Source organism: Hemitrygon akajei, chromosome 8 (genome assembly GCF_048418815.1).
Source record: "Hemitrygon akajei chromosome 8, sHemAka1.3, whole genome shotgun sequence".
Lineage (NCBI taxonomy): Eukaryota > Metazoa > Chordata > Chondrichthyes > Myliobatiformes > Dasyatidae > Hemitrygon > Hemitrygon akajei.
In genome coordinates, this window is record NC_133131.1 from 52,258,302 (window position 1) to 52,284,771 (window position 26,470).

The following is a 26,470-nucleotide window of genomic DNA, read 5'->3' on the forward strand; positions in this document are numbered from 1 at the left end:
AAGGATGCGTGTTGGCCCCAACATTATTCGGCATCTTCTTCTCTATGCTATGCGTTTGGGACGTCAACAGAAAACATCTACGTGCACACCAGGTCTGATGGGCGGCTGTTCAACCCTGCGCACCAGAGATCAAGAACAAAGGTGCGAAAGATCTTAATACGTGACATGCTCTTTGCCGATGATGCTGCTATAACCTCGCACACCAAACAGCAACTACAAACTCTCATGGACCGCTTCTCTAAGGCATGCAAGGACTTCGGGCTTACCATCAGCCTAAAGAAAACAAATGTCCTTGCCCAGAACGTAGTGGAGACACCAGTCATTACCATCGACAATTACGATCTAGAAGTGGTCCACGAGTTCACATACTTGGGGTCGACCATTAGCGACACTCTCTCCCTCGATGCTGAAATCAACAGGTCTATCGGCAAAGCAACATCGATCCTTGCTCGACTCTCCTCGCGGGTCTGGGAGAATCCGAAACTCACTACAAAGACCAAGACTGCCGTGCACAATGCATGTGTTATCAGCACCCTCCTGTATGGTAGCGAGACTTGAACCATCTACTTCAAACAGGAGAGGAAACTCAATAGTTTTCACCTGCGCAGCCTTCGCCACATCCTCAGCATCACCTGGAGAGACAAAGTCCCAAACTGTGAGGTTCTCTCCCGCGCCGGACTTCCCACAATGTTCACGCTTTTAAGACAACGCAGACTGCGCTGGCAGGCCCACGTCCATGGTATGAAGAATGGTAGATCCCAGCTTTGCTTCAAGGACCTCGGCAAACGTGACATGAAAGCCTTAAAAATCAACACAGAGTACTGGGAGGATACAGCAGATGACCGCAACAAATGGCGAGGTATTCTTCAGCAAGACCTAGAGCAAGACGAAAGAGTGATCCTGAGTCAGTTTGAGGAGCGGAGAGCTAAACGAAGAGCACAGCGGACAACAATTCCACAACACCCTACACATGCAGCAACTGTGGCAGAGCCTACTGTTCCAGGATCGACCTCAACAGCCACAGTCGACACTGCTTGACAAAGCAGTACCCATGGTCGACCACGACCGACAGAAGTCACAACTCTACTGCCATCACATCTTTGTCTTTCCTCCCCTTTCTGCATTTCAGAAGGATTGTACATTTCACAAATCCCTGACTCACTCTTCCAATTCCACCAGCCGGTCTAAACCTTTCCTATCCTTGTCCCGACTTCAGGCACCTTTTAGGTAGCTCATTCTGTAAACGGACCATCCTCTGACTGAAAAAGCTGCTCCCCCGGCTTCCTGTTAAATATTTCCCCTCTAACCTTAAACGCTCTAGTTTTTGATCCCCCCAATTCTGGTTAAAATTTATGACCCGCATGATTTTATATGAATTCAGTTGAGGGCTTTCGGCTGGGTGGGCACTCCGTAGGACGCCGGCATTCGGTGTGAGTGTCTCACTCATCTCACCTAGCGGCGAGCCCGCAACTCGAACTGCTGCCCGTGTTTTTGCGATTTTAGTTTCTTATCTTCAGCACCTGCCGTTTTATTTGATGGTCTCCGACGTTTTTCTCACAGAATCGACAAGAGAGACTGCGGATTTCCAGCTTCGGTTTATGAACGAGTTCGCTTGACTCTGTCCCCTCGCCCCCTTACTGCCCGGCGCTCCCGGAGCTCCCGGCGCTGGTCCAGCCCCTGTAACCCCGGCCAGGCCCGAGTATGACTACACGGTTGAGGCGGCTGGGAGGCAGTTGGCAGCTCGGACTGCGATGGTGGGGGCGAAGAGAGGCGTCCACTCCGGGCCGGGGGCTGAGGGAGGCGCCCTCCCCGGGCCGTTCGCTAGTGGAGCGGGACGACTCCCCGACAGTCCGCTACATGGGGAAAGGCCGCAGAAAGAGCCGCGTGTTTGTCTGGGGATTCGCCCACACCGGGGCCTTGGGCCTCGCAGCTGCTGCCCGCCGGAACGCCGCGAGTATGCAGCTGAGGCCTCACCGCCTGGAGCTGGAGTCGGAGTCGCGGGTGAGAGGCGGCGGGGACTGTGGCTGTGGGGTGTGAGACCAGTGCGGGAGGAGCGATTTTTATCGGCGGGGGTACGTACACTGGGGTTAAAACCGGGAGCCCCGGGTTCACAGGACAGGACATGTGAGATTCTGAGGAAGCTGGAGATTCAGGGCAACACACACAAAATACAGGAGAAACTCGGTAGGTCGGGCAGGGACATTACCCTGTATGTTCACCGCCCTGTCAGTCCGGGAATGGGAAGTGAACACACCAGCAGCAGTACTCCATTAGGAGTTTGTGTAGATTTAGTTTATCACCAAAGTCCAGCACGTTTATACGGATGTTCTGACTGGCATGCGGGATCACCAGAGGCACAACATGGGCACAATCTCCTCCCGAACCCCTTCCCCCTCATCTAGGACATTTTCAAAAGGCAGCTTCCCAAGAAGGTGGCATCCATCAGCAAAGACACACCATCTGGGATAATGCCCTCTCTCATTGCTACCATCAGGGAGGAAGTTAGGAGACTTAAGGCACACACTTAAATAAATAATGGTGTGAAAGAGGAATAGTGAGGTAGTGTTCATGGACCATTCAGAAATCTAAAGACAGAGGGGAAGAAGCTGTTCCTAAAATCTTAAGTACCCTATAGGAATTTTTATGTCTTACACCGTACTGCCACAAAACATCAAATTTCATGATGTATATCAGTGATAATAAACCTGATACTGATTCGGAACTGGAATTGAAATGGGGATGGCTGCTGAAGCAGATAGAGCAAAGGAACTTCATGAAGTAGTGTCCCTCAATCTGTGTTGGGTCCCGCTGATGGGCTGCATTAGGAGCTCCGGATGTAATGAATAACACTGACAGATGCACAGGTCCTGATAAGAGGCATAGGTTGAAATGTTGAGTGTTCATTTCCCTCCATAGATGCTACCTGACCTGCTGAGTTCCTCCAGCATTTTGTGCATGTTGGGATGTGAGGAGAAACAGTTTTTACATGTGATATGGAGTTCACTGTCTACAAGGATGGTGGAAGCAGCTAATGAGGATTTTCCAAAAATGGCTTGGAGAGACATCTTAGGGAAATAATTCGAAGAAAGGGGTGGAGGGAGTGAAAAGAGAATGAACTTGACCTGATGCTCAGTGGTCTCCTGTGCAGTAATGATTCTGGGGGTCTGTAGGTTGGCTTTAAGGTGCATTTCAAAGGAGGAACAAGGTTGAGCGGTTCAGCGAGGGAACTGCAGAGCCTGAAGTTTGGTAGCTCGAGCTAGTGGTGTGGACAGATTCAGGGGTTGGAGAACAGAGGATAAATTATGGGGCATATGGAGATTTCAGAGATGGGGCAAAATGATAGTGGAATTTGACAAAGAGAATAGTTATATTTAAATCACAGCACTGCTGCAAGTGAGGAATTGAAGGAGAGTTATGTGTTACCCAAGTTAAAAATTCAGACTCCATGTAAAGGGGAAGAGAGCTGTTTACCTCAGTAAAATTGGGAGTGATTTATGGTCCCAGTGAGGGCTACGTATAAACACAAAGATGGGGGATAGGTGGAATATTCAAGTATTGCAGAAAGCAACTGATATTAGTTTGCAAGAGCAGAGGGCATTTTGAAATGTGGGAAGGTTCAAAGCTGGACATCTGGGAATTCTAGGGAAGGTTGAGGTGCTGGAGGAATGGAATAGTTTGGAGTGACAGAGGTTTGTAGGTTGAGCTGGGGATGGAGGAGACAGAAACAAAAGAGAAGGCGAAAGTTTACACTGGAGAAGAGAAGGCAGAATAATTTTTCCATTCTGGAATATTCCTGAAAGATGAGTGGTGGTTGTGTAAGTCTGTTTGATTTAAGTTTTGTGCTGTAATCTGATATATTATTGTTGAACATGATAATTTCAAGATATAATTGTTCACAAAACAAACTTTGTTGTTATTCATGCAACAGATCTCCTCTGCAGCATGTGGTTATGGATTCACATTACTGTCTTCACAAACCACTGACATCACCAAGCTGTGGGGAATGGGCCTAAACAGAGATTCTCAAATTGGATTTCACAGGAGCCGACAGGACAGGAGTGAGTTGCTGTTTCCTCGCTGTTTAATTTTACTCGATCAGAAATCTGAATGCAGTGTTGAGATTCTTGTGATTACAGAGAATGGTAATTCCTCCATTGGTGTCTCTGGTGTTTGTACTCCTAGAAATTTATCCCATTCCATTTAAATTTATTACTGTTGTTTTACAAACAAGTGGAAATCTTCAGATGCTGGAACTCAGCAGGCCAGGCAGCATCTTTGGAAAAAAACAGAGTCAGAATCAGGTTTATTATCACCGACATGTGACGTGAAATTTGTTAACTTAGCAGCAGCAGTTTAATGCAATACATAATTTAGCAGAGAGAAGAAAATAATAATAAAATAAAACATAATAAACAAGTAAATCAATTACGTATATTGAATAGATTATTTAAAATGTGCAAAAACAAATACTCTATACAGTATTTAAAACAAAAGTGAGGTTGTGTCCAAAGCTTCAATATCCGTTTAGGAATGGGATGGCAGAGGGAAAGAAGCTGTTCCTGAATTACTGCGTGTGAAATCCTTTGGCAGACTGGGGTGAAAAAGCTGAGGAGTAGATTTGAAAGATGGTGGGAGGGGATAGGTCAGGTGATAGGTGAAACTTGTGGGGGAGGAGCACCAGAGGGAGGTGATGGGCAGGCAAGGAGATAAAATGAGAGAGGGAAAAGGGGATGGGAAATGGTGACGGTGGGGGGACGAGTGGCCTCCTCCACTGTTGGGATAAGGCCACACTTAGGTTGGAGGACCAACACCTTATATTCTGTTTGGGTAGCCTCCAACCTGATGGCATGAACATCGATTTCTCAAACTTCCAGTAATGCCTCCACCCCCCACTTCACCATTTTATCTCCTTGCCCACCCATCGCCTTCCTCTGATGCTCCTCCCCACCCCCCTTCTTTCTTCCACGGCCTTCTGTCTCTTTCACCAATCAACTTCCCAGCTCTTTGCTTCATCCCTCCCCCTCCCAGTTTCACCTATTGCCTGACGTTTCTCTCTCCTCCCCCACCTTTCAAATCTACTCCTCAGCCTTTTTTCTCCAGTTCTGCCAAAGGGTTTCGGCCCAAAATGTCGACTGTAGATGCTGCCTGGCCTGTTGAATTCCTCCAGCATTTTGTGTATGTCCCTATATTGTTTTATTCTCTTCTCCTGGTTATCCAGCTTCCCAATAAATTCACTAATGCTACTCATTTCATAAGACAAAAGGAGCAGAATTAGGCCATTCTGTCCATTGAGTCTGCTCCGCCAGTCCATCAGGGTTGATTCATTGTCCCTTTCAACCCCATTCCCCTTTAACCTCTGACCCCCTTACTAATCAAGAACCTGTCAACCTCTGCTTTAGATATACACAATCACTTGGCTTCTACAGGACTCTACAGTAGTGAATTTCACCAATTCACCACCTGAAGAAATTCCTGCTCATCTCTGTTCTAAAGGGAAATCCTTCTGAGGCGGTGCTTTCTGGTCCAAGACCCACTCACTAGAGGAAACGTTTTCTCTATGCCCACTTTATCTAGGCTTCTCAATATTTGATCTTTGCTTTGGTTCCAATTAAATCTCTCCCCTCTTGCCTTACATCTGTGCCCTCTAATTGTAATTTCCCGGTCCTGGGAATAAGACATCCCCAAAGTTGCATTCTCTGTCTATATCCCTCATGATCTTATACAGCTCTTTAAGATCACCCCCCCCCCCCCCCACCGACGCTCCAAGGAAAAATGGTCTAAACCGACTCAGCTCAGTCCATCAAGTTCTAGAAACTTCCTTGTAGGTTTTTTTCTGTACTCTTTCCAGGTTAATGGCACCTTCCCAAAAGTAGGGAGACCAAACGAAACACAATTTGTCAGGGGGGTGGGAACTGAAGTGATCGGACTGAGGATGGGGTGATTTGTACACAACTTGATGGAGTGAGGAAGAACAGACAGATAATAGGGCAAAATTGCAGTCAGTGTGGGATGAGTTGAGGTGCAACACGGGAGCAAAATCAAAGAGGGAGATGAACACAGGACTGAAGGTGTTGTACAGTATACAGAATGAGAACATAAAACGTGCAAGTCTACAGCACATTACAGGCCCTTATGCCCACAATGTTGTACCAACCATGTAGCCTACTCTAGAAACTGACTAGAATTCCCCTAGCTCATTCTCCTTGGGTCCCATGCCTCCTTACTTTCTGAAGTATTTATTCCTAATCATATCATGCCTCTCCAAATGTTCATAAATCCTGCCTCTCAGGATCTTCTCCATCAACTTACCAACCGCTGAAGTAAGACTCACTGGTCTATAATTTACTGGGCTTTCTCTACTCCCTTTCTTGAATAATGGAACAACACCCGAAACCCTCCAATCTTCTGGAACCTTTACTATCCTTTACTTTACCTTTGCATCTTTGCACTGATGATGCAAAGATCATCGCCAGAGGCTCAGCAACCTCCTCCCTCACCTCCCACAGTAGCCTGGGGTACATCTCGTCTGGTCCCAGTGACTTATCCAACTTGATGCTTTCCAAAAGCTCCAGCACATCCTCTTCCCTAATATCTACATGCTCAAGCTTTTCAGTCCACTGTAAGTCATCCCTAAATCACCAAGATCCTTTTTCATAGTGAATACTGAAGCAAAGTACACATTAAATACCTCTGCTATCTCCTCTGGTTCCATACACACTTCTCCACTGTCGCACTTGATTGGTCCTATTCTCTCACGTCTTATCCTCTGTTTTTCACATACATGTAGAATGCCTTGAGTTTTCCTTAATCCTGCCCACCAAGGCCTTCTCATGGCCCCTTCTGTCTCTTCTCATTTCTTTCTTAAGCTCCTTCCTGCTAGCCTTATAATCTTCTATCTCTCTATCATTACCTCATTTTTTGAACCTTTTGTAAGCTTTTCTTTTCTTCTTGACTAGATTTACAACAGCCTTTGTACACCATGGTTCCTGTACCCTACCATCCTTTCCCTGTCTCATTGGAACATACCTATGCAGAACTCCACACAAATACCCCCTGAATTTACAGGAACATTCCTTTCCACATTGACTTTATCTAGGCCTTTCAATATTCAATAGATTTCAACGAGAACCCCCTCATTCTTCTGAACTCCGGCAAGTATGGGCCCAGTGCCACCAAATGCTCCTTGTACTTTAACCCTTTCATTCTCAGAATTATTTGCCTGAATCTCAACTGGGCCTTTTCCAATATCAACTCACCTTCTCTTGGATAAGATGCTCAAAACTGCTCACAATTCTCCAAGTCCAGTCTGACCTGACCAATGCCTTATGAAGCATCAGCATTATATCTATGTCCTCCTCCACTGTCAAGATGAAGCCACACTCAGGTTGGAGGAACAACACCTTATATTCCATTTGGGTGGCCTCCATCCTAACGGCATGAACATTGATTTCTCTAACTTGCGTTAATTCCCCTCCTCCCCTTCTTACCCCATCCCTATTTATTTATTTACTATTCCCCCCCTTCTTCTTTTCTCTCTTTTTCCTCTCTCTCATTCCCTCTCACAATCACTCCTTCCCTGCTCTCTGGTGCTCCCCTCCCACTTTCTTTCTCCCTAGGCCTCCCATCCCATGATCCTTTTCCTTCTCCAGCTCTGTATCCCTTTTGCCAATCAACTTTCCAGCTCTTAACTTCATCCTTCCCCCTCCTGTCTTCTCGTATCATTTCGGATCTCCCCCTCCCCATCCCACTTTCAAATCTCTTACTATCTCTTCTTTCAGTTAGTCCTGACGAAGGGTCTCGGCCCGAAATGTCAACTGTACTTCTTCATATAGATGCTGCCTGGCCTGCTGTGTTCCACCAGCATTTTGTGTGTGTTGCTTGAATTTCCAGCATCTGCAGATTTCCTTCTGTTTGAGCATTATATTCTTGCTTTTATATTCTACTCCACTCAAAATGAATCTAACATTGCATTTGCTTTCCTTACCACAGACTCAACTTGCAAGTTAACTGTTAGGGAATCTGGCACAAGGACTCCCAAGTCCCTTGGAACCTCTGATGTTTGAATTTTCTCCCCTTTTAGAGAATAGTCTATGCCTTTCTTTCTTCTATCAAAGTGCAATATCATGCATTTCCCTACACTATATTCCAACTGCCACTTCCTTCACCCATTTTCCAAGTCCTTCTGTAGATGAGAGCTACCTGCACATACACCTATCTTTGTATTGTCTGCAAACTGGCCAAAAAGCCATCGATTTTGTCAGCCAAATCACTGACATACTGTATAATGTGAAATGAAGCAGCCCCACCACCAACCTCTGCAGAACACCACTGGTCACCCACAGCCAGCTGTCACCAGTAGGCAAGATTTCCCCTTAGGAATCATGGTGATTAGGCCTCTTTTATCATGTGCTTCCAATTAACCCAAAATGACATCCTTAACAATGGACTCCTGCATTTTCCCAACCACTGAAGTCAGGTTAACTGGCTTATAATTTCCTTTCTTTTGCCTCCCTCTTCTCAAAGTTCGAAGTTTTAAAAAAAAAGAGTGGTGTGACCTCAAGAACCGTTTCAGAATCGAGTAATTCTTGAACGATCATTATTAATGCCTCCACAATCCCTTCACCACCTCCTTCTGGTCCAGGTGGCTTATGCACCTCCAGAGCTTGCGACATCCCAGGCACCTTCTCCTTAGTAATAGCAACTATACTCCTTTCTGTTCCGACACCTTGAATTTCTGGTCTACTGCTAGAGCTTTCCACAGAGAAGACTGACACAAAATACTTAAGAAGTTCGTCCACCATTTCCTTGCCTCTCATTACGACCTGTCCTGTGGATCAATAGCCACTACCACTTCACTTTTACTCTTTATGCTTCTAAAAAATACTTTTGGTATCCTTTCATGAGGAAATCTGCAGATGCCGGAAATTCAAGCAGCATACACAAAATGCTGGTGGAACTCAGCAGGTCAGGCAGTATCTATAGGAAGAAGCACTGTCGACTTTTTGGGCCGAGACCCTTCGTCAGGACTTCCTATATATCGTCTTATATTATTGGACAGTTTACCTTCATATTTCAATTTCTGGTTTTTAAAAACTTCCCAATCCTCTAACTTTCCACTAAATTTTGCTGTATTATATACCCCTCTCTTTTGCTTTTATCTGTCTTTAACTTCCCTTGTCAGCCAAAGTTGTGTCATCCTTCTTTAGACTATTTCTTCACCTTTGGCATGTATCTGTCCTTTACCCTCAATATAATGTGTATCCTAGGATGTTAAGCTCCTTTCAGCCACAACTCAGTGATGCCCACAAATGATACCTGACAATTTCTAACTGTGCTACAAGATCATCTACCTTATTCATCTACCATTTCACCAGGGGAGAAAACCTTGGCTATTGTGGGGATGACTTACAGCGGACTGAAACTCTTGCGCATATAGACATTAAGAAAGAGGATGCGCTGGAGCTTTTGAAAAGCATTAATTTAGCTAAGTCACCAGGACTGGATGAGATATACCCCAGGCTACTGTGGGAAGTGAGGAAGGAGATTGCTGAGCCTCTTGCGATGATCTTTGTGTCATAAATTCAGTGGTGGGCAAGTTGTTGGAAAAGATCCTGAGAGACAGGATTTATGAGCATTTGGAGAGACATAATCTGATTAGGGATAGTCAACATGGCTTTGTCAAGGGCAGGTCGTGCCTTACGAGCCTGAATGAATTCTTTGAGGATGTGACTAAACACATTGATGAAGGTAGAGCAGTGGATGTACTGTAAATTAGATTTCAGCAAGACATTTGATAAGGTACCCCATGCAGTGCTTATTGAGAAAGTAAGGAGGAATGGGATTCAAGGGGACATTGCTTTGTGGATCCAGAACTGGCTTGTCCACAGAAGGCAAAGAGTGGTTGTAGACGGGTCATATTCTGCATGGTGGTCGGTCACCAGTGGTGTGCCTCAGGGATCTGTTCTGGGACCCCTACTCTTCGTGATTTTTATATATGACCTGGATGAAGAAGTGGAGGGATGGGTTAATAAACTTGCTGATGACACAAAGGTTGGATGTGTTGTGGATAGTGTGGAGGGCTGTCAGAGGTTACAGCGGGACTTTGATAGCATGCAAAACTGGGCTGAGAAGTGGCAGATGGTAGGTCAAATATGATGACAGAATATAGTATTTATGGTAAGACTCTTGGCATTGTGGAGGATCAGAGGGATTTTGGGGTCCAAGACCTTGGGACACTCAAAGCTGCTGTGCAGGTTGACTCTGTGGTTAAGAAAGCATACGGTCATTGGTGTTCATCAACCGTGGGATTGAGTTTAGGAGCCGAGAGGTAATATTGCAGCTATATAGGACCCTGGTCAGACCCCACTTGGAGTACTGTACTCAGTTCTGGTCGCCTCACTACAGGAAGGATGTGGAAACCATAGAAAGGGTGCAGAGGAGATTTACAAGTATGTTGCCTGGATTAGGGAGCATATCTAATGAGAATAGGTTGAGTGAACTCGGCCTTCTTTCCTTGGAGTGACAGAGGATGAGAGGTGACCTGATAGAGGTGTATAAGATGATGAGAGGCATTGATCATATGGATAGTCAGGAGCTTTTTCCTAAACCTGAAGTGGCTAGCACGTGGGGGAGTAGTTTTAAGATGCTTGGAAATAGGTACAGAGGAGATGTCAGGGGTAAGTTTTTTTGCCCAGAGAGTGGTGAGTGCGAGGAATGGACTGCCGGCGACAATGGTGGTGACGGATACGATAAGAGTCTCCTGGACAGGTACATGGAGCTTGTAAAAATAGAGGGCTGTGGGTAACCCTAGGTATTTTCTAAGTTAAGGACATGTTTGGCACAGCTTTGTGGGCCGAAGGGCCTGTATTGTGCTGTAGGCTTTCTATGTTTCTATGGTGAAGGAGTCTAGAACTGCAGAGCACAGTCTCAGAATAGAGGGACCTCCCTTTAGAACAGAGATGAGGAGGAATTTCTTTATTTTATTGAGATACAGCGCAGCATGCTCCGCCCTGCAACCCCCAATTCAACCCAAGCTTCATCATGGCACAAACTACAATGACCTACCAACCTGTACTCCTATTAGCCAGAGGTTAGTGAATCTGTGGAATTCATTGCCACAGACATTGGGTATGTATTCAAAACAGGGGTTTACAGGTGCTTGATTAGTCATGGTGTCAAAGTTTATGGGGAGAAGGCAGGACAATGGGATCGAGATGGACAATAAATCAACCACAGTGGAACGGTGAAGCAGACTTGATGGGCCAAATGGCCTAATTCTGCTCCTATGTCTTATGGCCTTGTACAATGCTGTAAGTGTAGTCTCATGAATGTTTTGTACAATTGCAATATAACACCCCAACTTCTATACTGGGTGCCCTAACTAATAAAAGCCAGCATTGCAAAAGCCACTTTGCCATCCTGTCTGCCTGTGGTGTCACTTTCAGGGAACCATGCATTTGTACCCCTGAGTCCCTCTATGTTACTGTTTTCAGTGAGCTATAGCCTTGTACCCCAGAGTCTCTCTGAACATCAGCCCTGCTGTTGACTCAAAATGTCGTACCAGAATATGACTTCCCAAAATGCATTCACAAAGAAAACACCAAAAAGCTTTTGGTACATTGGCCTTCATAAATCAAAGTGCCAAGTACAGGTTATGTTGAAGTTGTATAAGAAACTGGTGAGGCCTAATTTGGAGTATTGTGTGTAGATTTGGTCACCTACACACAGGAAAGGTGTAAATAAGGTGGAAAGAGTACAGAGAAATTTTACAAGGATGTTGCCTGGTCTGGAGTACCTGAATTATAAAGAAAGATTGAATAGATCAGGACTTTATTCCTTGGAACATAGAGGTAGAGAGGATATTTGATAGAGGTATACAAAATTATGAGAAGTATAGCTAGGATAAATGCAAACAGACTTTTTCCATTGTTGGGTGGGACTACAACCAAAGGCCATCAGCTAAGGATGAAAGGTGAAAAGTTTAAGAGGAACATGAGGTGTAACTTGTTCACTCAGAAGATCATGAGAGTGTGGGAACAAGCTGCCAGCACAAGTGGTGCATGAGAGCTTGATTTCAACATTCAGGAGAGGTTTGGATTGGTACATGGATGGTAGGGGTATGGAGGGTTATGGTTGCTATAGTCGTCGATGGGAGTAGGCACTTTAAATGGTTCAGCACGGACTAGATGGGCTGAAAGATCTGTTTCCATGCTGTAATTTTCTATGACTCTTCCAAGACACCATAAGACTTCTAGAAATACTGGAGAACCAAGTGTCTACTATCGAGGAGGAAATAAATGAAATACTAATTAAACACCAGCAGAAAAGCGAATGAGTTTGAAAGTTGACAGGTCCCGAGGAACTGCTGATCTGTTCCCCATGGTTTTGTGAGAGCTGGCAATGGAAGTGGTCAATCCTTTGATTACCTTCTTCCAAAATTCTAGATTCTTGAATGGGTGCTGCATATTGATGGTTTGCACACTGGGACAAAGAGCGAGTTCGGCCTACCCTCTTCAGAACATGGATAAATCAGTGGTGATGTGATGAAAACATTTGAAGGGCCAGATAAAGTTGTGTGAGATGCAGGAACTAAGTCTCAATTTTCTCACAGAATAGGAGGAGAATATTCAGCCTATCGGGTCTGTGCCAGCTCTCAGAGCAATACCGTCGGCCCTCCTTATCCGCGAATTCAACCAACCACGAATCGCGAAAACCCAGAAGTGCTCTTCCAGCACTTGTTGTTCGAGCATGTACAGACTTTTTTTTCTTGTCATTACTCCCTAAACAATGCAGTATAACAGCTATTTTACATAGCATTTACATTGTATTAGGTATTATAAGTAATCTAGAGATGATTTAAAGTATACGGGAGGATGTGCGTGGGTTATTGTGGATCGAGATTGAAAAAAATCGGAAGTTCTGTTACTGTAAGTTGAAACAGGTACATCCGGTATTGTTTAGCGTCAGTTAGTCAAACGTTTGTCTTAGTATATAGTATATATTTTACCTTTCTATGCATATAAAACACTTAAGAGCATATGTTTCAGAGCCGGGCCCAGTGACAGACTGCTTTCAAGTGTGCTCTCCATTCATGCCAGGTTGATGTGGAGGATCACAAACTCAAAACCCCAAAACGCAATAATTAAACCACTGTGTTGCTTAGTAATAATTATAGCTTTCATCGGGGCAGTGTCTTTCTCACTTTATCCTTTAAAATTGTTCAGATCGTTGACCGACGTAGCCTAACGCTTTTACAATGACCGATGGTGTTTCACCTTTTTCTGATCGCTTTATTATTTCCACTTTATTTTCAATCATGATCGTGATTATTTTTGTGAACAGAAACACTGCGGATTCAGAACATTGCCACCGGGTCCTAAGGTCCACCGCATTGAGACAGGTTGAATAAGGGACTTGAGCATCCGCGTTTTTTGGTATCCGCGAGGGGTCCCGGAACCAATCCCTCGCGGATAAGGAGGACTGACTGTACCTTTGCCCCAGTTGTCTATGAAGGTTCTCAGTCATCCAGGTCATTGTATATCAAGCAGTAGTAAATCAAGGCAACTGGACTTGCTGTGTTGTCCAACAACTCCTCTGGCGATAACAATGTGCATATTTTGGACAGGGAGGACAGGTGGTTGAAAGAGGTGTTAAAGGAGCCATCTTTGTCAAACTGTAAAACCCATCCCTAAACAGACAGGGTGTGATACAACAGGACCTATCAGCAATTTACAAAGCAGTCGTAATATCTCTACCCCAACATCTCCACAACTGGTCACACCTCCATTCATGCAAAGATAAGACTAATGACCCTTTCATTACCTCTGTGACTCGTAACAACCCTCATGTGATTGCTATACCTTTTAACAACTCAGAGTTTATAAGCCAGAAAACTACCCACCATGAAGAAGCCTCTTGGATGAGTGGTGAGACGTCTTCTAGACAACACAGCAAGTCCAGTTGCCTTGATTACTACTGCTTGATACATTGCCCCAGTTATTTTCCTTGAACCTTTTTCCTCTCTTACAAGCAGCCATCAGCTCACTCCCCCTCCCCACTCTTACCAGCCACCTCCACCAGGGGTAATTTACTGTGTCCAATTAACCTATAACGAGGTTAGGATCGAGTCTGGGTCTTGGAGATGTGAGGTGAGACTGCAACATTGCCTGCTCAAAATAACGACTGAAACAAGGAGAAATTTCTTTATTCAAAGGGTACTGAGCCCTTGGAATCCTTAGCCCTCTACTGGTGTCATAGCTCTTGGAATTTCAGATCATTCCTGAGTTTCTGTCCTAGCTGAATGCAGTTTGCAAGTTGTCCCGTGACCATGAGGGTTTCCCCGGCACTCGGGTTTCCTTCCAAATCCCGAATGTTGTGCAGGTTAATGACTGCCGGTGTAGATGAGTGGATGAAGTTTAGGGGTAGGGAATAAAATGAAATTGATGTGGGGTTAGTGTAAACGGGTTATCGGTGGTTTGTATCCACTTGTGGGCTAATAAGTACACCCACGTACTTTTTAATTTTTCTTTCTCTTAGTAATATTTAATGTTTTCCAAGAGGCAGTAATTTGTCTCTAAACAGTGACCCTTTGTGCGATATTCTCCCACCAAATGAAACATCATGCCCTAAACCACCCAGTCCAAACTCCTCACGCAGTCGTGTGTTTTCATCAAGTCACCTCTGGCTCTTCTAAATTCTGTGGAGACAACCCAGCCTGCCAGACCTTTCACATTGGACATCTCACCCGTTTCCCAGGGTAGAGGAGTTTAAAACCAGGGGGCGCAGGTTTAAGGTGAGGGGAGAAGAACCTGAAAAGGATTTGAGGAGTCTTCACACAGAGGACGGTGGGTAAATGGAACAAGCTGTCAGAGGCAGGTACAATTACAACATTGACCAGACATTTAGATGGTACATAGATAGGAAAGGTTTATAGGGGCCCGGGCCAAAGGTGAGGAAAGTTGACAGCATGGACAGGTTTGGCTGAAAGTGCTTTCTCCATGCTCTGTCACTGTGATTCATGGTCTCTAAACTGCTTCAAATGCATTAACATCCATCTTTAAGATCAACACTGTAACCAGTTCTCCAGATGCCCATCTAACTTCCCTACTTCCTATGTAGTTCTCCTGATAATATTCTGTTACACAAGATGCTACAGTGGAGCAACACAGAAAATTCTGGTTCAGGCAGCATCTATGGAGCAAACTAAACTGTTAACATTTCAGCTAAGACTCCTCATCAGAACCAAAATGTGGACTCCGCATTCTTCACTTCTGTAGCAATAGAGCGCAGAGTAGACCCTTCCAGCATTTTGAGCCAGCCTCCTCAGCCCTCCCCCCCCCCCCCCCAATTTAACCCTAACCTAATCACAGGGCAATTTCCAATGAGCAGTTATCCTACCTGGTACATCTTTGGACTGTGGAGGAAACTGGAGCAGCCAGGGAAAACAGGTGCATTTCACAGGGAGTGAACCCTGAATCTGAAACAGTAACAGAGCTACGCCAGTCACGACACTATCATGGCTTCCCATGCAACACTTGCCCTTTTTACTTTTGTCTTCCCCACCATGCAGGAACGCACACGAGTGAAGCAATGATTCACTTGCATTTCTTCTTGTCTTGTCTTCTGCATTTGGTGTCCAAAATATGGCCTCCATTGAAATGGAGAAAGCACATGCAGGTTGGCTGAATACAGATTCACTCAGACCACCAGAGTGAATCGTGTGTCCTGTTGCCTATTTAATTCTCCATCCCAATCTGTTATCTGTCTCCTACAGTATCCAGTGATGCTCAGATTAAGCTCCAGAAACAACACCTCAACAACACCCTTGGGACTCAATATTGAATTTAACAACTTCAGAGAAAGCTTGTTCTTTTTCTGATATTTTGCTGGATATTTCAGTTTCAGTTTATTTAGTTTATTTTCTTTTGCTAACTGCTGCTTTTTAAGTAATTATCACTGAAAGCATCAAGTTGGATAAGTTGCGGGGGGGGGGGGGGGGGGGGGCGAGGGAGGACATTGCTGAGCTACTGGCAATGATCTTTGCATCATCAATTGGGATGGGAGAGGTTCCGGAGGATTGGCGGGTTGCAGCTGTTGTTCCTTTATTTGAGAAAGGGAGTAGAGCCCAGGAAATTATAGACAAGTGAACCTTACTTCTGTGGTTGGGAAGTTGATGGAGAAGATCCTGAGAGGCAGAATTTATGAACATTTGGAGAGGCATAATATGATTAGAAATAGTCAGCATGACTTTGACAAAGGCAGGTTGTGCCTTACAAGCCTAATTGAATTTTTTGAGGATGTGACTAAGCACATTGATGAAGGAAGAGCAGTAGATGTAGTGTATATGGATTTCAGCAAGGCATTTGATAAGATACCCCATGCAAGGCTTATTCAGAAAGTAAGGAGGCATGGGATCCAAGGGGACATTGCTTTATGGATCCAGAATTAGCTTGATCACAGAAAGCAAAGAGTGGTTGTAGATGGGTCATATTCTGCATGGAGGTCAGTGACCAGTGGTGTGGCTCAGGGACCCCTTCTCTTTGTGATTTTTATAGATGACCTGGATGAAGAAGTGGAGGGATGGTTTAGTAAATTTGCTGATGACACAAAGATTGGGGTGTTGTGGATAGTGTGGAGGGCTGTCAGAGGTTACACCAGGACATTGATAGGATGCAAAACTGAGCTGAGAAGTGGCAGATAGAGTTCAACCCAGATAAGTCTGAGGTGGTTCAGTTTGATAGGTCAAATATGATGGCAGAGTATAGTATTAATGGTAAGACTCTTGGCAGATTGGAGGATCAGAGGGATCCATAGAACGCTCAAAGCTGCTGCACAGGTTGACTCTGTGGTTAAGAAGGCATACTGTGTATTGGCCTTCATCAACCGTGGATTGAGTTCAAGAACCGAGAGGTAATGTTGCAGCTATATAGGACCCTGGTCAGACCCCACTTGGAGTACTGTGCTCAGTTCTGGTCGCCTCACTACAGGAAGGATGTGAAAACTGTAGAAAGGGTGCAGAGGAGATTTACAAGGATGTTGCCTGGATTAGGGAGCATGCCTTATGAGAATAGGTTGAGTGAACTCAGCCTTTTCTCCTTGGAACGGCAGAGGATGAGAGGTGACTTGATAGATGCTTGGAATTGGGTACAGAGGAGATGTCAAGGGTAAGTTTTTCACTCCGAGAGTGGTGAGTGTGTGGAATGGGCTGCCGGCGATGGTGGTGGAGGCGGATACAATAGGGTCTTTTAAGAGACTGCTGGACAGGTACATGGAGCTCAGAAAAATAGAGGGCTATGGGTAACCCTAGGTAACTTCTAAGGTAAGAACATGCTCAGCACAGCTTTGTGAGCTGAAGGGCCTGTATTGGCTGTAGGTTTTCTATGTGACAACTTTGGTCAGCGTTGCAGTGGGTATTCTCTCCGTTCTCCCCAATCCTCCCTCTCTGCACTTCTGTTTGTGTCCCACTTCTCCATTTCTGTCTAAAACGCTGTTCCTCCCTTCAATGATGTGTCCTACTAGCAGTTTCTGATTATGAAATGAATTTATTATTCCTTTTCAGCGAGGGGTTATGAATACGTACTGGAACCTTCCCCTGTGCCATTGCCTCTGGAGAAGCCTCAGGAGGCGCGAGTGCTGCAGGTGTCGTGTGGGAGGGCGCACTCACTGGTGATGACCGACAGTGAGGGAGGTCTGCACTCTTTCTGTTTCAGCACATTTACCCCTCTTCTCTTTGTATGGTCCGAGGTAACTTCCTATGTGTTCCAGTAATTCTTCCCCTAAAATTCCAACATTTGTTTGCAGTTTAAGTAGACCCAGTTGGTTAATTGACGAATTAAGTGTAATCATCAATGAAATACTTGAAGTAGACAAAATTGCTCTGTCATGTTAGGAAAGAAGTGCCTCTTTCAGTTGCACTTATTCCCATTTCATAAGACCGTAAGATATAGGAGCAGGCCATTTGGCCCATTGAGTTTGCTCTGTCATTTCATCATGGTTGATCCAATTTCCAATCTCCTGCCTTCCCCCTGTATCCCTTCATGTCCTGACCAATCAAAAACCTATCAACCTATGCTTTAAATATACATTTAAAAACTTGGCCTTGACAGCTGCCTGTGACAAAGAATTCCACTGATTCTCCACTCACTGGCTAAAGAAATTCCTCCTCATCTCTGTTCTGAAAGGACGCCCCTCTCTTCTGAGGCTCAGTCCTCTGGTCGTAGATGCTCCCGCCATTGGAAACATCCTCTTCACATCCACTCTATCAAGGCCTCTCACCACTCAATCAATTTCAATTAGGTCACCCCTCGATCTGCTGAATTTCAGTGAGTACATACCCAGAGCCGTCAAACCATAAGCCTCTGACACCTGGAATCATTTTCATGAACCTCAAAATATCATGGACTTCAGTCGATCCCTGAGAATTTGGACGGGTTCTGACCTGGTTACTCATGCTGCTGATGGTCACTGTCTGTTGGCCAACAGTGATTCCTATTTCTGATGTCGACAGCTGACAATAAGTTCATGAGAATTACCACCAGGGCTTTGTGAAATCCTCTAAGAAGGGGTTTCAGTGGCCTGCTGCAGAACGAGGTGAGTGGAAGGAGTGTTGTCAGGCGTTCTTTTTGGTTCAAGTGTGAATGGATTTAATTTTGACAGTGTTTCACAGACTGGCACAATTATTTATTGAAGGTGGTGAGTGGATGGTGTAATTAATTAGTGGAGAATTACCTTGTCTTACTGCAGCACTACATTCTTAACAATGTTATACCTGTCGCACCTTGGGGTGCTTCTGCTGAAGTCTGTAGAGCCGTAACAACATGAAACACTTTTTTTTTGTAGTATTCAGTATGGGAAACAACGCGTATGGACAGTGTGGCAGGAGCATTGTTGACAGTGAGATTTATAGGTAAGCTACCTTGAGCTCTGAATCTGAATCAGAACAGTAATATCTTCCTAAACTCAGTCTAGCTATGGAGAACCACAGATACTTACAACACAGAAGACCTTTTGGCTCATGATGATTGTCAGGTCAAGAAACTCAGCTATTTGGGTTACTTCCCAGATCTCGGTCCATGTTGCGTCCAGCTCTTCATGTGTCCATCTAGGAGTTATTTAAAGTTTTGTATTCCTTCCTCTTCCTACTCAGGTAGTGAGCTCCACCCCACTGCTCTTTAAGTGAAAATCCAGGTCCTCCACTCATCCACATTTCCCCTGTCATTAACTGCTATGGTTTCCTCTCATGATTTTGTTTGTTTAAATCTCTTCCTGATCTGCTTTGCCTCAGTAGTAAGTACCCCATCTTATATCCCTGTAGCTGTTCTTCAGCCCTGATACTATCCTTGTTAATCAGAACAGAAAATGTTGGAAACACTCAGCAGGTCAGGCATTATCTGTGGTCTTCGTAAACATGTTGTTTGTCCTGCTGAATGTTTTCATCATTTTCTGTTTTTATTTCAGATTTCCAACATCTGCAGTGTTCTTTATTTTCGACAATGTCAGAAATCTCTTTGGCAATTCCTACAATCCAGTCATAACCTTCCTATAGCATGATGATCCGAATTCATGAAACCTGGCCTGGCCTGCTTGATATGGTTTCCATGTCTAATAGAACCACTCTATGTGCCTTCTTTTCTGGCTTACCTATCTGACCTAATAACTCCAGGGTGCCTCTCTTCCTCTCCACTTTTTGGTATCATGTCTTGTGTTGTATGTTCCTTTTCCTTGTTCTTTCTACTCTTTGTGCATTTTTCTAGACTAAATTTCATTTGTAATGTTGTACCAACTAACCAATATCACCCTCCTGCCCATAGATTTCTCACTATCAGCTACTGGTTTTGGTATCAAAGAAAGGCAAACATCTTAATCATGGGTGCTGCATTAAAGTTCACGTATACCAGAGAAGGCAAAGGATTCAACACAATCTTCCATTCATTGAAGTTCTCATTGACCATAATTCTTGGCTTTCTCACATGAACCAGTTTTATAATCCAACTTATCATGTTCTTTTGGATCTTGCAGGGTTTTGCTTTCTTGATCAGTATTTGCTCACAGGAATTTGTCAAATACTTTGCTAAAAATCCATGTAGATTAGATCAAGTGCATTTTCCTCATCAGCTCTCCTCAGTAGACTCAGTAAATGTTAGCTAGGTTAACAGACTTTAACAAATCCATGCTGATTGTCTTTGATTTACCCTTTGCTCTCCCTTAGAAGTTTTTCCAATAATCCCTCCATCGTTGCTGTGTGGCTAACTTCCCAACAGTTACTTAGTCTATCCAATTCCCCAGTTTTAAATGTTAGCAATCTTTCAGACACAATGCCTGTTGTCAAAGTGTCTGAAGAGATGATACCAGCTATTCTCCCTGCATCCAGACTGACGGGTCTTGTTAGAAATTTTGTGCACTCCCATCATGTTAGGTCGACTAGACTTGTTACGAGTGGGGAATGTTCTCCCATTATTCTTCTAGCTAGTTAGTACAGGCCCAGTCAACTTGATCTCTCCTCATCTGACAGTCGTGCCATCCAAGAATCACTCTGGTGAATTTTCTTAACTCTCTGTGGCAAACATTTCTTTCCTGAAGTAAGGAAACCAAAAGTGCATGTAATATTCCAGGTGTGGTCTTGCCAAAGGAACTGATTGTAGCCTTCAGAAGAGGGAAACCAGAGGCCCATGAGCCAGTCCTGTTCGGAGGATCAGAGGTGGAGAGGGTCAGTAACTTTAAATTCTTGGATGTCATGATCTCACAAGATCTGTCCTAAACCCGTCATATGAATATAATTGCAAAGAAAGCACGACAGCACCTCTGCTTCCTTAAGAATCTGTGCAGATTTGGCATGTCATCGAAAACCTTGACAAACTTCTACAGATGTGTGGTGGAAAGTGTGCTGACTGGCTACATTACAGCCTGGTATGGGAACACCAATGCCTTTGAGTGAAAATCCTACAAAAGGTAGTGTATTTGGCCCAGTACATCACAGGTAAAACTCCCAACCATTGAGCATATCGACATGAATTGTTGCCATAGAAAAGCAGCATCCATCATCAAAGATCCCCCACCCAGGCCATGCTCTTTTCTCACTGCTGCCATCAGGTAGAAGCTACAGGTGCCTCAGGACTCACACTAGCAGGTTCAAGAACAGTTACTACCCCTCAACCACCAGGCTCTTGAACAAAAGAAGATAACTACACTCGTCTATTGAGATGTTCCCACAACCAATGATCTCACTTAAAGGACTCTTTGTCTTGTTACTTAATGTTCTTGTTATTTATTGCTATTTATTTATATTTCCATTTACATACCCCTATCCTCATTATATGCGTCTTCAGACAATGCGGATTCACAGTTATGCATCGAACCTATTTCTGCCAACTTTTCCTTATATGTGTCCAAAACTCACTGTTATGCGAGGCTGTTGGGATGAGAAGCACCACTTTCCCGCCAATACAAGTCCCGTGCGCACGCCTCAAAGTCACTCCCGCCAGTCTCGCATTGGTTTTGGCAGCGTGTGGATGTGTGATCTTGCGCTGTTAAACTTTTGTTATTGTTACCTACAGTGCACTGATTTTGTGCTTGATATATTTTAACTGTGCCTCCTAAGCATCCTATCTCAAGTCCTGGGCCATCAGCCAAGCAGCAGAGAACTGCTTTAACACTTGAAAAAAAGTTGGAAATTATAAACAGGGTGACGTCAGGTGAGGGTAACACAGCTCTGGGACGCTACTTCGGCCTGTGTGAGTCCACGATCAGAAACACAAAGAAAAATGTTGAGAAAATAAAAAGTGCAGTGATTGATTCATCCCAAGTGTCTTCAAAGATTGTTACCGAAGTGTGTGACCTGATTATGACAAAAATGGAGAAAATGCTGAGTTTGTATATTAAGCATGAAACAAAGTAAAAAACAACACTCAGTTCCGATCATCTTTGTGTGAAAGCTTTGGAAATTTGTGGTGGCCTTTGTTCAGAGGCTATTGAGGAAGTGTCAAGTGACATTGTTAGCTTTAATGCAAGTAGGGGATGGTTTTCTAAGTTTGTTTATTGTCACAGGCTTCACAACGTAGCTGTGCATGGTGAGCAAGCTAGTGCTGACCACGAAGCTACTGAACGCTACCCTGTGCAGTTGTGGGCTATGATAGCTGAGTTAGGCATCACACCAAAGCAGGTGTTTAATGCAGACGAGTCCGGGCGTTTTTGGAAGCGTATGCCAAAACGCACTTACATAAGTAAGGATGAAAAGACTGTTAACTTTGTATGATTTATTACATTGAATATTACCTTAAGTTGATGGAATATAATACGAATGTTGCCTTGTGGTACTGCTTTTGTGTCGTATTGGTATGAAAATGTGAATAAGTTACAGATAAAACATACTCAGGAAGCCCTCCGGAACACATCCCTATTCTCTCCATTTAAATAATTATTCACATTATGCGTTTCCCATGCGATGCGTTGATTGCGAGGAACATATCCCCCACATATAACGAGGATAGGGTGTAGTTTGTTTTCTTCTATTCTCTTGCTCTTTCATGGATCCTGATTACAGTTACTATTCTATAGATTTGGTGAGTACGTCCACAGGAGCATACTCAGGGTTGATGTGGTGATGTGTATGTACTCTGATAATAAATTTTACTTTACTTTTACATTGGAACTGAAGTAAGACATCTTTAGTCCTGTGCTCAAAATGAAGGCCGAAGCAACTGAAGAATGAGGACTGGTTACTTTGTAAACCAACAATTCCCAGTCTGTCACATGTTATATAATAATACCCTGCCTCCCAAAGAAGAAAACCCCATTGACCATTTCTGTGTGAACTAGGGTGATTTACCTGAAAGTGTTGAGGGTACCTAAGAGATTTCAGTTTTGCAAACAACCAAGCTAAGGCATTTCTGGTCTTTGTCATTAGTTCCCTTCTTGGAAGTTCACCCACCAGTAATCTGCGAAGCCAGAAGATTTTGTTCAGTTCCATTGTCTTTGGTAGCACTATCTCACTGTTTTTTGATTCCTCTGAATCAAACTCAAAGCTCATGGTCTCCTTCTGGGATCCCTCTGTTATCATCTTGCTCTTGTTTATGTACGAGAGGGTTCTTCTCTCATCCTTCCCTCCCTGGAGAATCAGCTTCCTGAGGCTGAATTGTACTTTGTAGAATTTTTAATTTTAACTAAGTATTTAATGATCCAAGTACAAAGAGGCTTTGAATGGTGTAGGATTGCTGCACTGCCTGCAGTTCTGGGGTTAACAGCAGCAGGCTGTTGTAATGTGAACTACAATCTAGATAGACCAAGTAACTATAGGGTAGTCCTCACAGCAATGGTGGAGTAATGTATACAAAAATATTTGCTGATCTCACACACTGGCTGTGGTTAATTTTAATATCTTATTGTATTTTTTTCCAGTGGCAGCCAGATTATTCACCGCATTGAAGGTGTGGATAGTAGAATTGTTGAGGTAATATTTAAAATCCTTGTTCCTTTTTAAAGTGATGAAAGTGCGTGGAATTATAAACTAGTTCCACCGAGAATTTTATCTTGGCAAAATGAAGTACAGAGCTTACAAATTCAACACTTGTATGAATATTTTAGAAATAAGCTAAACTCAAATATTTGATTATCAAGTTTTTCTTTTCATTGTGTTCTCAGCTTTAAGCACGAGCAAGTTTTCTCTAAGTATGTGCAGACCAGTTTGAAGAACCTGCACACTTTGACAATTTATCCATGCATAATCCAACTTGTGTCCCGCTCCCTCAGATGCACCAGGACATCACCTGACCCAGCTCACACCTACCCTCTGAGATACCGCACTTCATTAACCTCTACCTGTCTGTGTGTTCAACTTGTGTCCCGCTCCCTCAGATGCACCAGGACATCACCTGACCCAGCTCACACCTACCCTCTGAGATACCGCACTTCATTAACCTCTACCTGTCTGTGTGTTCAACTTGTGTCCCGCTCCCTCAGATGCACCAGGACATCACCTGACCCAGCTCACACCTACCCTCTGAGATACTGCAGTTCATTAACCTCTACCTGTCTGTGTGTTCAACTTCATCAAATGCTAATGTGCTAAGAAACAGGATCTGGGTACATTTGGAAAGGCAGGGGCTGAACAATTTTAACTGGTGTAGCTTTGTGTGGGGCAAATCCTTTCTCAATAACTTGACTGAGTTTTTTGTGGAGGTAACCGTTAAGATTGATGAATACAGGGCAGTAGACATTTTCTGTATAAAATTTAGTAAGGCACTTGACAAGTTCCCACATCATACTAGTAATCCAGAATGTTGGGATACATCTAAGATCACTTTGTCATTGGATCCAAAATGGGACAAGTGATAGGAAGCAGAGGATAGTGATGCAAGGATTATTTTCTGATTGGAAATCCATGACCTGTGATGTTTCACAGGGATTGGTGCTGGGAATTTTGTGATTTATGTTAACAACTTGATATGAAAGCAGCAGGAATGATTACTAATTTTGTAGATGTCACTAAAAGCAGTATTGTGGACGATAAAAAAAGTTGGCTAAGGCTACAGTAGAGTACGAATCAGAAAAAAAGGTGGGTGGAGCATTGACAAGTGGAATTTAATCCCAACAAGTGCAAGTTTACAAAAGGTTCAGAGAGCTAGTTAACATTAGAGATCTAGAAGATTATAAGGCTAACAGGAAGGATCTTAAGAAGGAAATTAGGAGAGCCAGAAAGGGCCATGAGAAGGCCTTGGCAGGCAGGATTAAGGAAAACCCCAAGGCATTCTACAAGTATGTGAAGAGCAAAAGGATAAGACGTGAAAGAAAAGTGTGACAGTGGGAAAGTGTGTATGGAACCGGAGGAAATAGCAGAGGTACTTAATGAGTACTTTGCTTCAGTATTCACTATGGAAAAGGCTCTTGGTGATAATAGTGACGACTTGCAGCAGACTGAAAAGCTTGAGCATGTAGATATTAAGAAAGAGGATGTGCTGGAGCATTTGGAAAGCATCAAGTTGGATAAGTCACTAGGACCGGATGGGATGTACCCCAGGCTACTGTGGGAGGCAAGGGAGGAGATTGCTGAGCCTCTGGCAATGATCTTTGCATCATCAATGGGGATGGGAGAGGTTCCAGAGGATTGGAGGGATGTGAATATTGTTCCTTTATTCAAGAAAGGGAGTAGAGCTAGCCCAGGAAATTATAGACCAGTCAGTCTTACCTCAGTGGTTTGTAAGTTGATGGAGAAGATCCTGAGGGGCAGGATTTATGAGCATTTGGAGAGGTATAATATGATTAGGAATAGTCAGCATGGCTTTGTCAAGGGCAGATCATGCCTTATGAGCCTGATTGAATTGAGGATGTGACTAAACACATCGATGAAGGACGAGCAGTTCATGTAATGTATATGGATTTCAGCAAGGCATTTGATAAGATACCCCATACAAGGCTTATTGTGAAAGTATGGTGTATTGGCCTTCATCAATAGTGGAATTGAATTTAGGAGCAGAGAGGTAATGTTGCAGCTATATAGGACCCTGGTCAGATCCCACTTGGAGTACTGTGCTCAGTTCTGGTCGCCTCACTATAGGAAGGATGTGGAAGCCATAGAAAGGGTGCAGAGGAGATTTACAAGGATGTTGCCTGGATTGGGGAGCAGGCCTTATGAGAATAGGTTGAGTGAACTTGGTCTTTCCTCCTTGGAACGACAGAGGTTGAGAGGTGACCTGATAGAGGTGTATAAGATGATGAGAGGCATTGATCATGTGGATAGTCGGAGGCTTTTTCCCAGGGCTGAAATGGTTGCCACAAGAGGACACAGGTTTAAGGTGCTAGGAAGTAGGTACAGAGGAGATGTCAGGGGTAAGTTTTTTACTCAGAGTGGTGAGTGCGTGGAATGGGCTGCCGGCGACGGTGGTGGAGGTGGATACAACAGGGTCTTTTAAGAGGCTTTTGGATAAGTACATGGAGCTTAGAAAAATAGAGGGCTGTGGGTAACCCTGGCAATTTCTAAGGTAATGACATGTTCGGCACAACTTTGTGGGCCAAAGGGCCTGTATTGTGCTGTTGATTTTCTGTTTTTGTGTTTTTCTATGTGATTAATTCTGTCGTCAGATAGGGGAAGGGCATATACATAACTGATAGGGCAATCGGGAATGTTGACAAACAGAGAAACCTTGTAGGAGTGGGAAGGAAAGTCAGTGTGGGTGGGTGAGGAGGGCATACAATGTGCCTGTCCTTATAGGCTGGGCTCGGTTTTGCAGCTTTATAGAACACTGGGCCACAGCTGGGGTATTGTGTGCACAATATGATTACACTGGAGAGGGCACAGAGGAACTTCATCGGGCTGTTGTCTAAATTAGAGACCTTTAGTTCCAAGGATATATTGAATAAGATGGGTTTGTGTAACCTGTGAGGTGGTCTGAGGGGTGGCCTGATATAAATGTCAGATTGTGAGATGGATTGACAGCGTAGGCATTTATAATCTTTTTCCCATGGTAGGGGTATCAAAAAC

At 44.1% G+C, this 26,470-nt stretch overlaps 1 protein-coding gene across 3 annotated transcripts in view; it reads left to right on the forward strand.

Moving 5' to 3' along the window:
* Window positions 1–1,209: 1,209 nt before the first annotated feature.
* rcc1l (RCC1 like) overlaps window positions 1,210–26,470 on the forward strand; it is a 45,313-nt gene continuing 20,052 nt past the window's right edge. Inside the window, exons 1-5 of one of the 3 annotated variants that reach the window (XM_073053855.1) lie at window positions 1,220–2,001; window positions 3,929–4,058; window positions 17,558–17,686; window positions 18,838–18,904; window positions 23,392–23,443. In XM_073053855.1, the coding sequence (XP_072909956.1) occupies window positions 1,702–2,001; window positions 3,929–4,058; window positions 17,558–17,686; window positions 18,838–18,904; window positions 23,392–23,443 (678 nt within the window). In that variant the 5' untranslated portion in view covers window positions 1,220–1,701. Of the gene's footprint in view, window positions 2,002–3,928; window positions 4,059–17,557; window positions 17,687–18,837; window positions 18,905–23,391; window positions 23,444–26,470 lie in introns of all 3 variants that reach the window. The other 2 variants (XM_073053857.1, XM_073053856.1) reach the window with 2 other exon arrangements.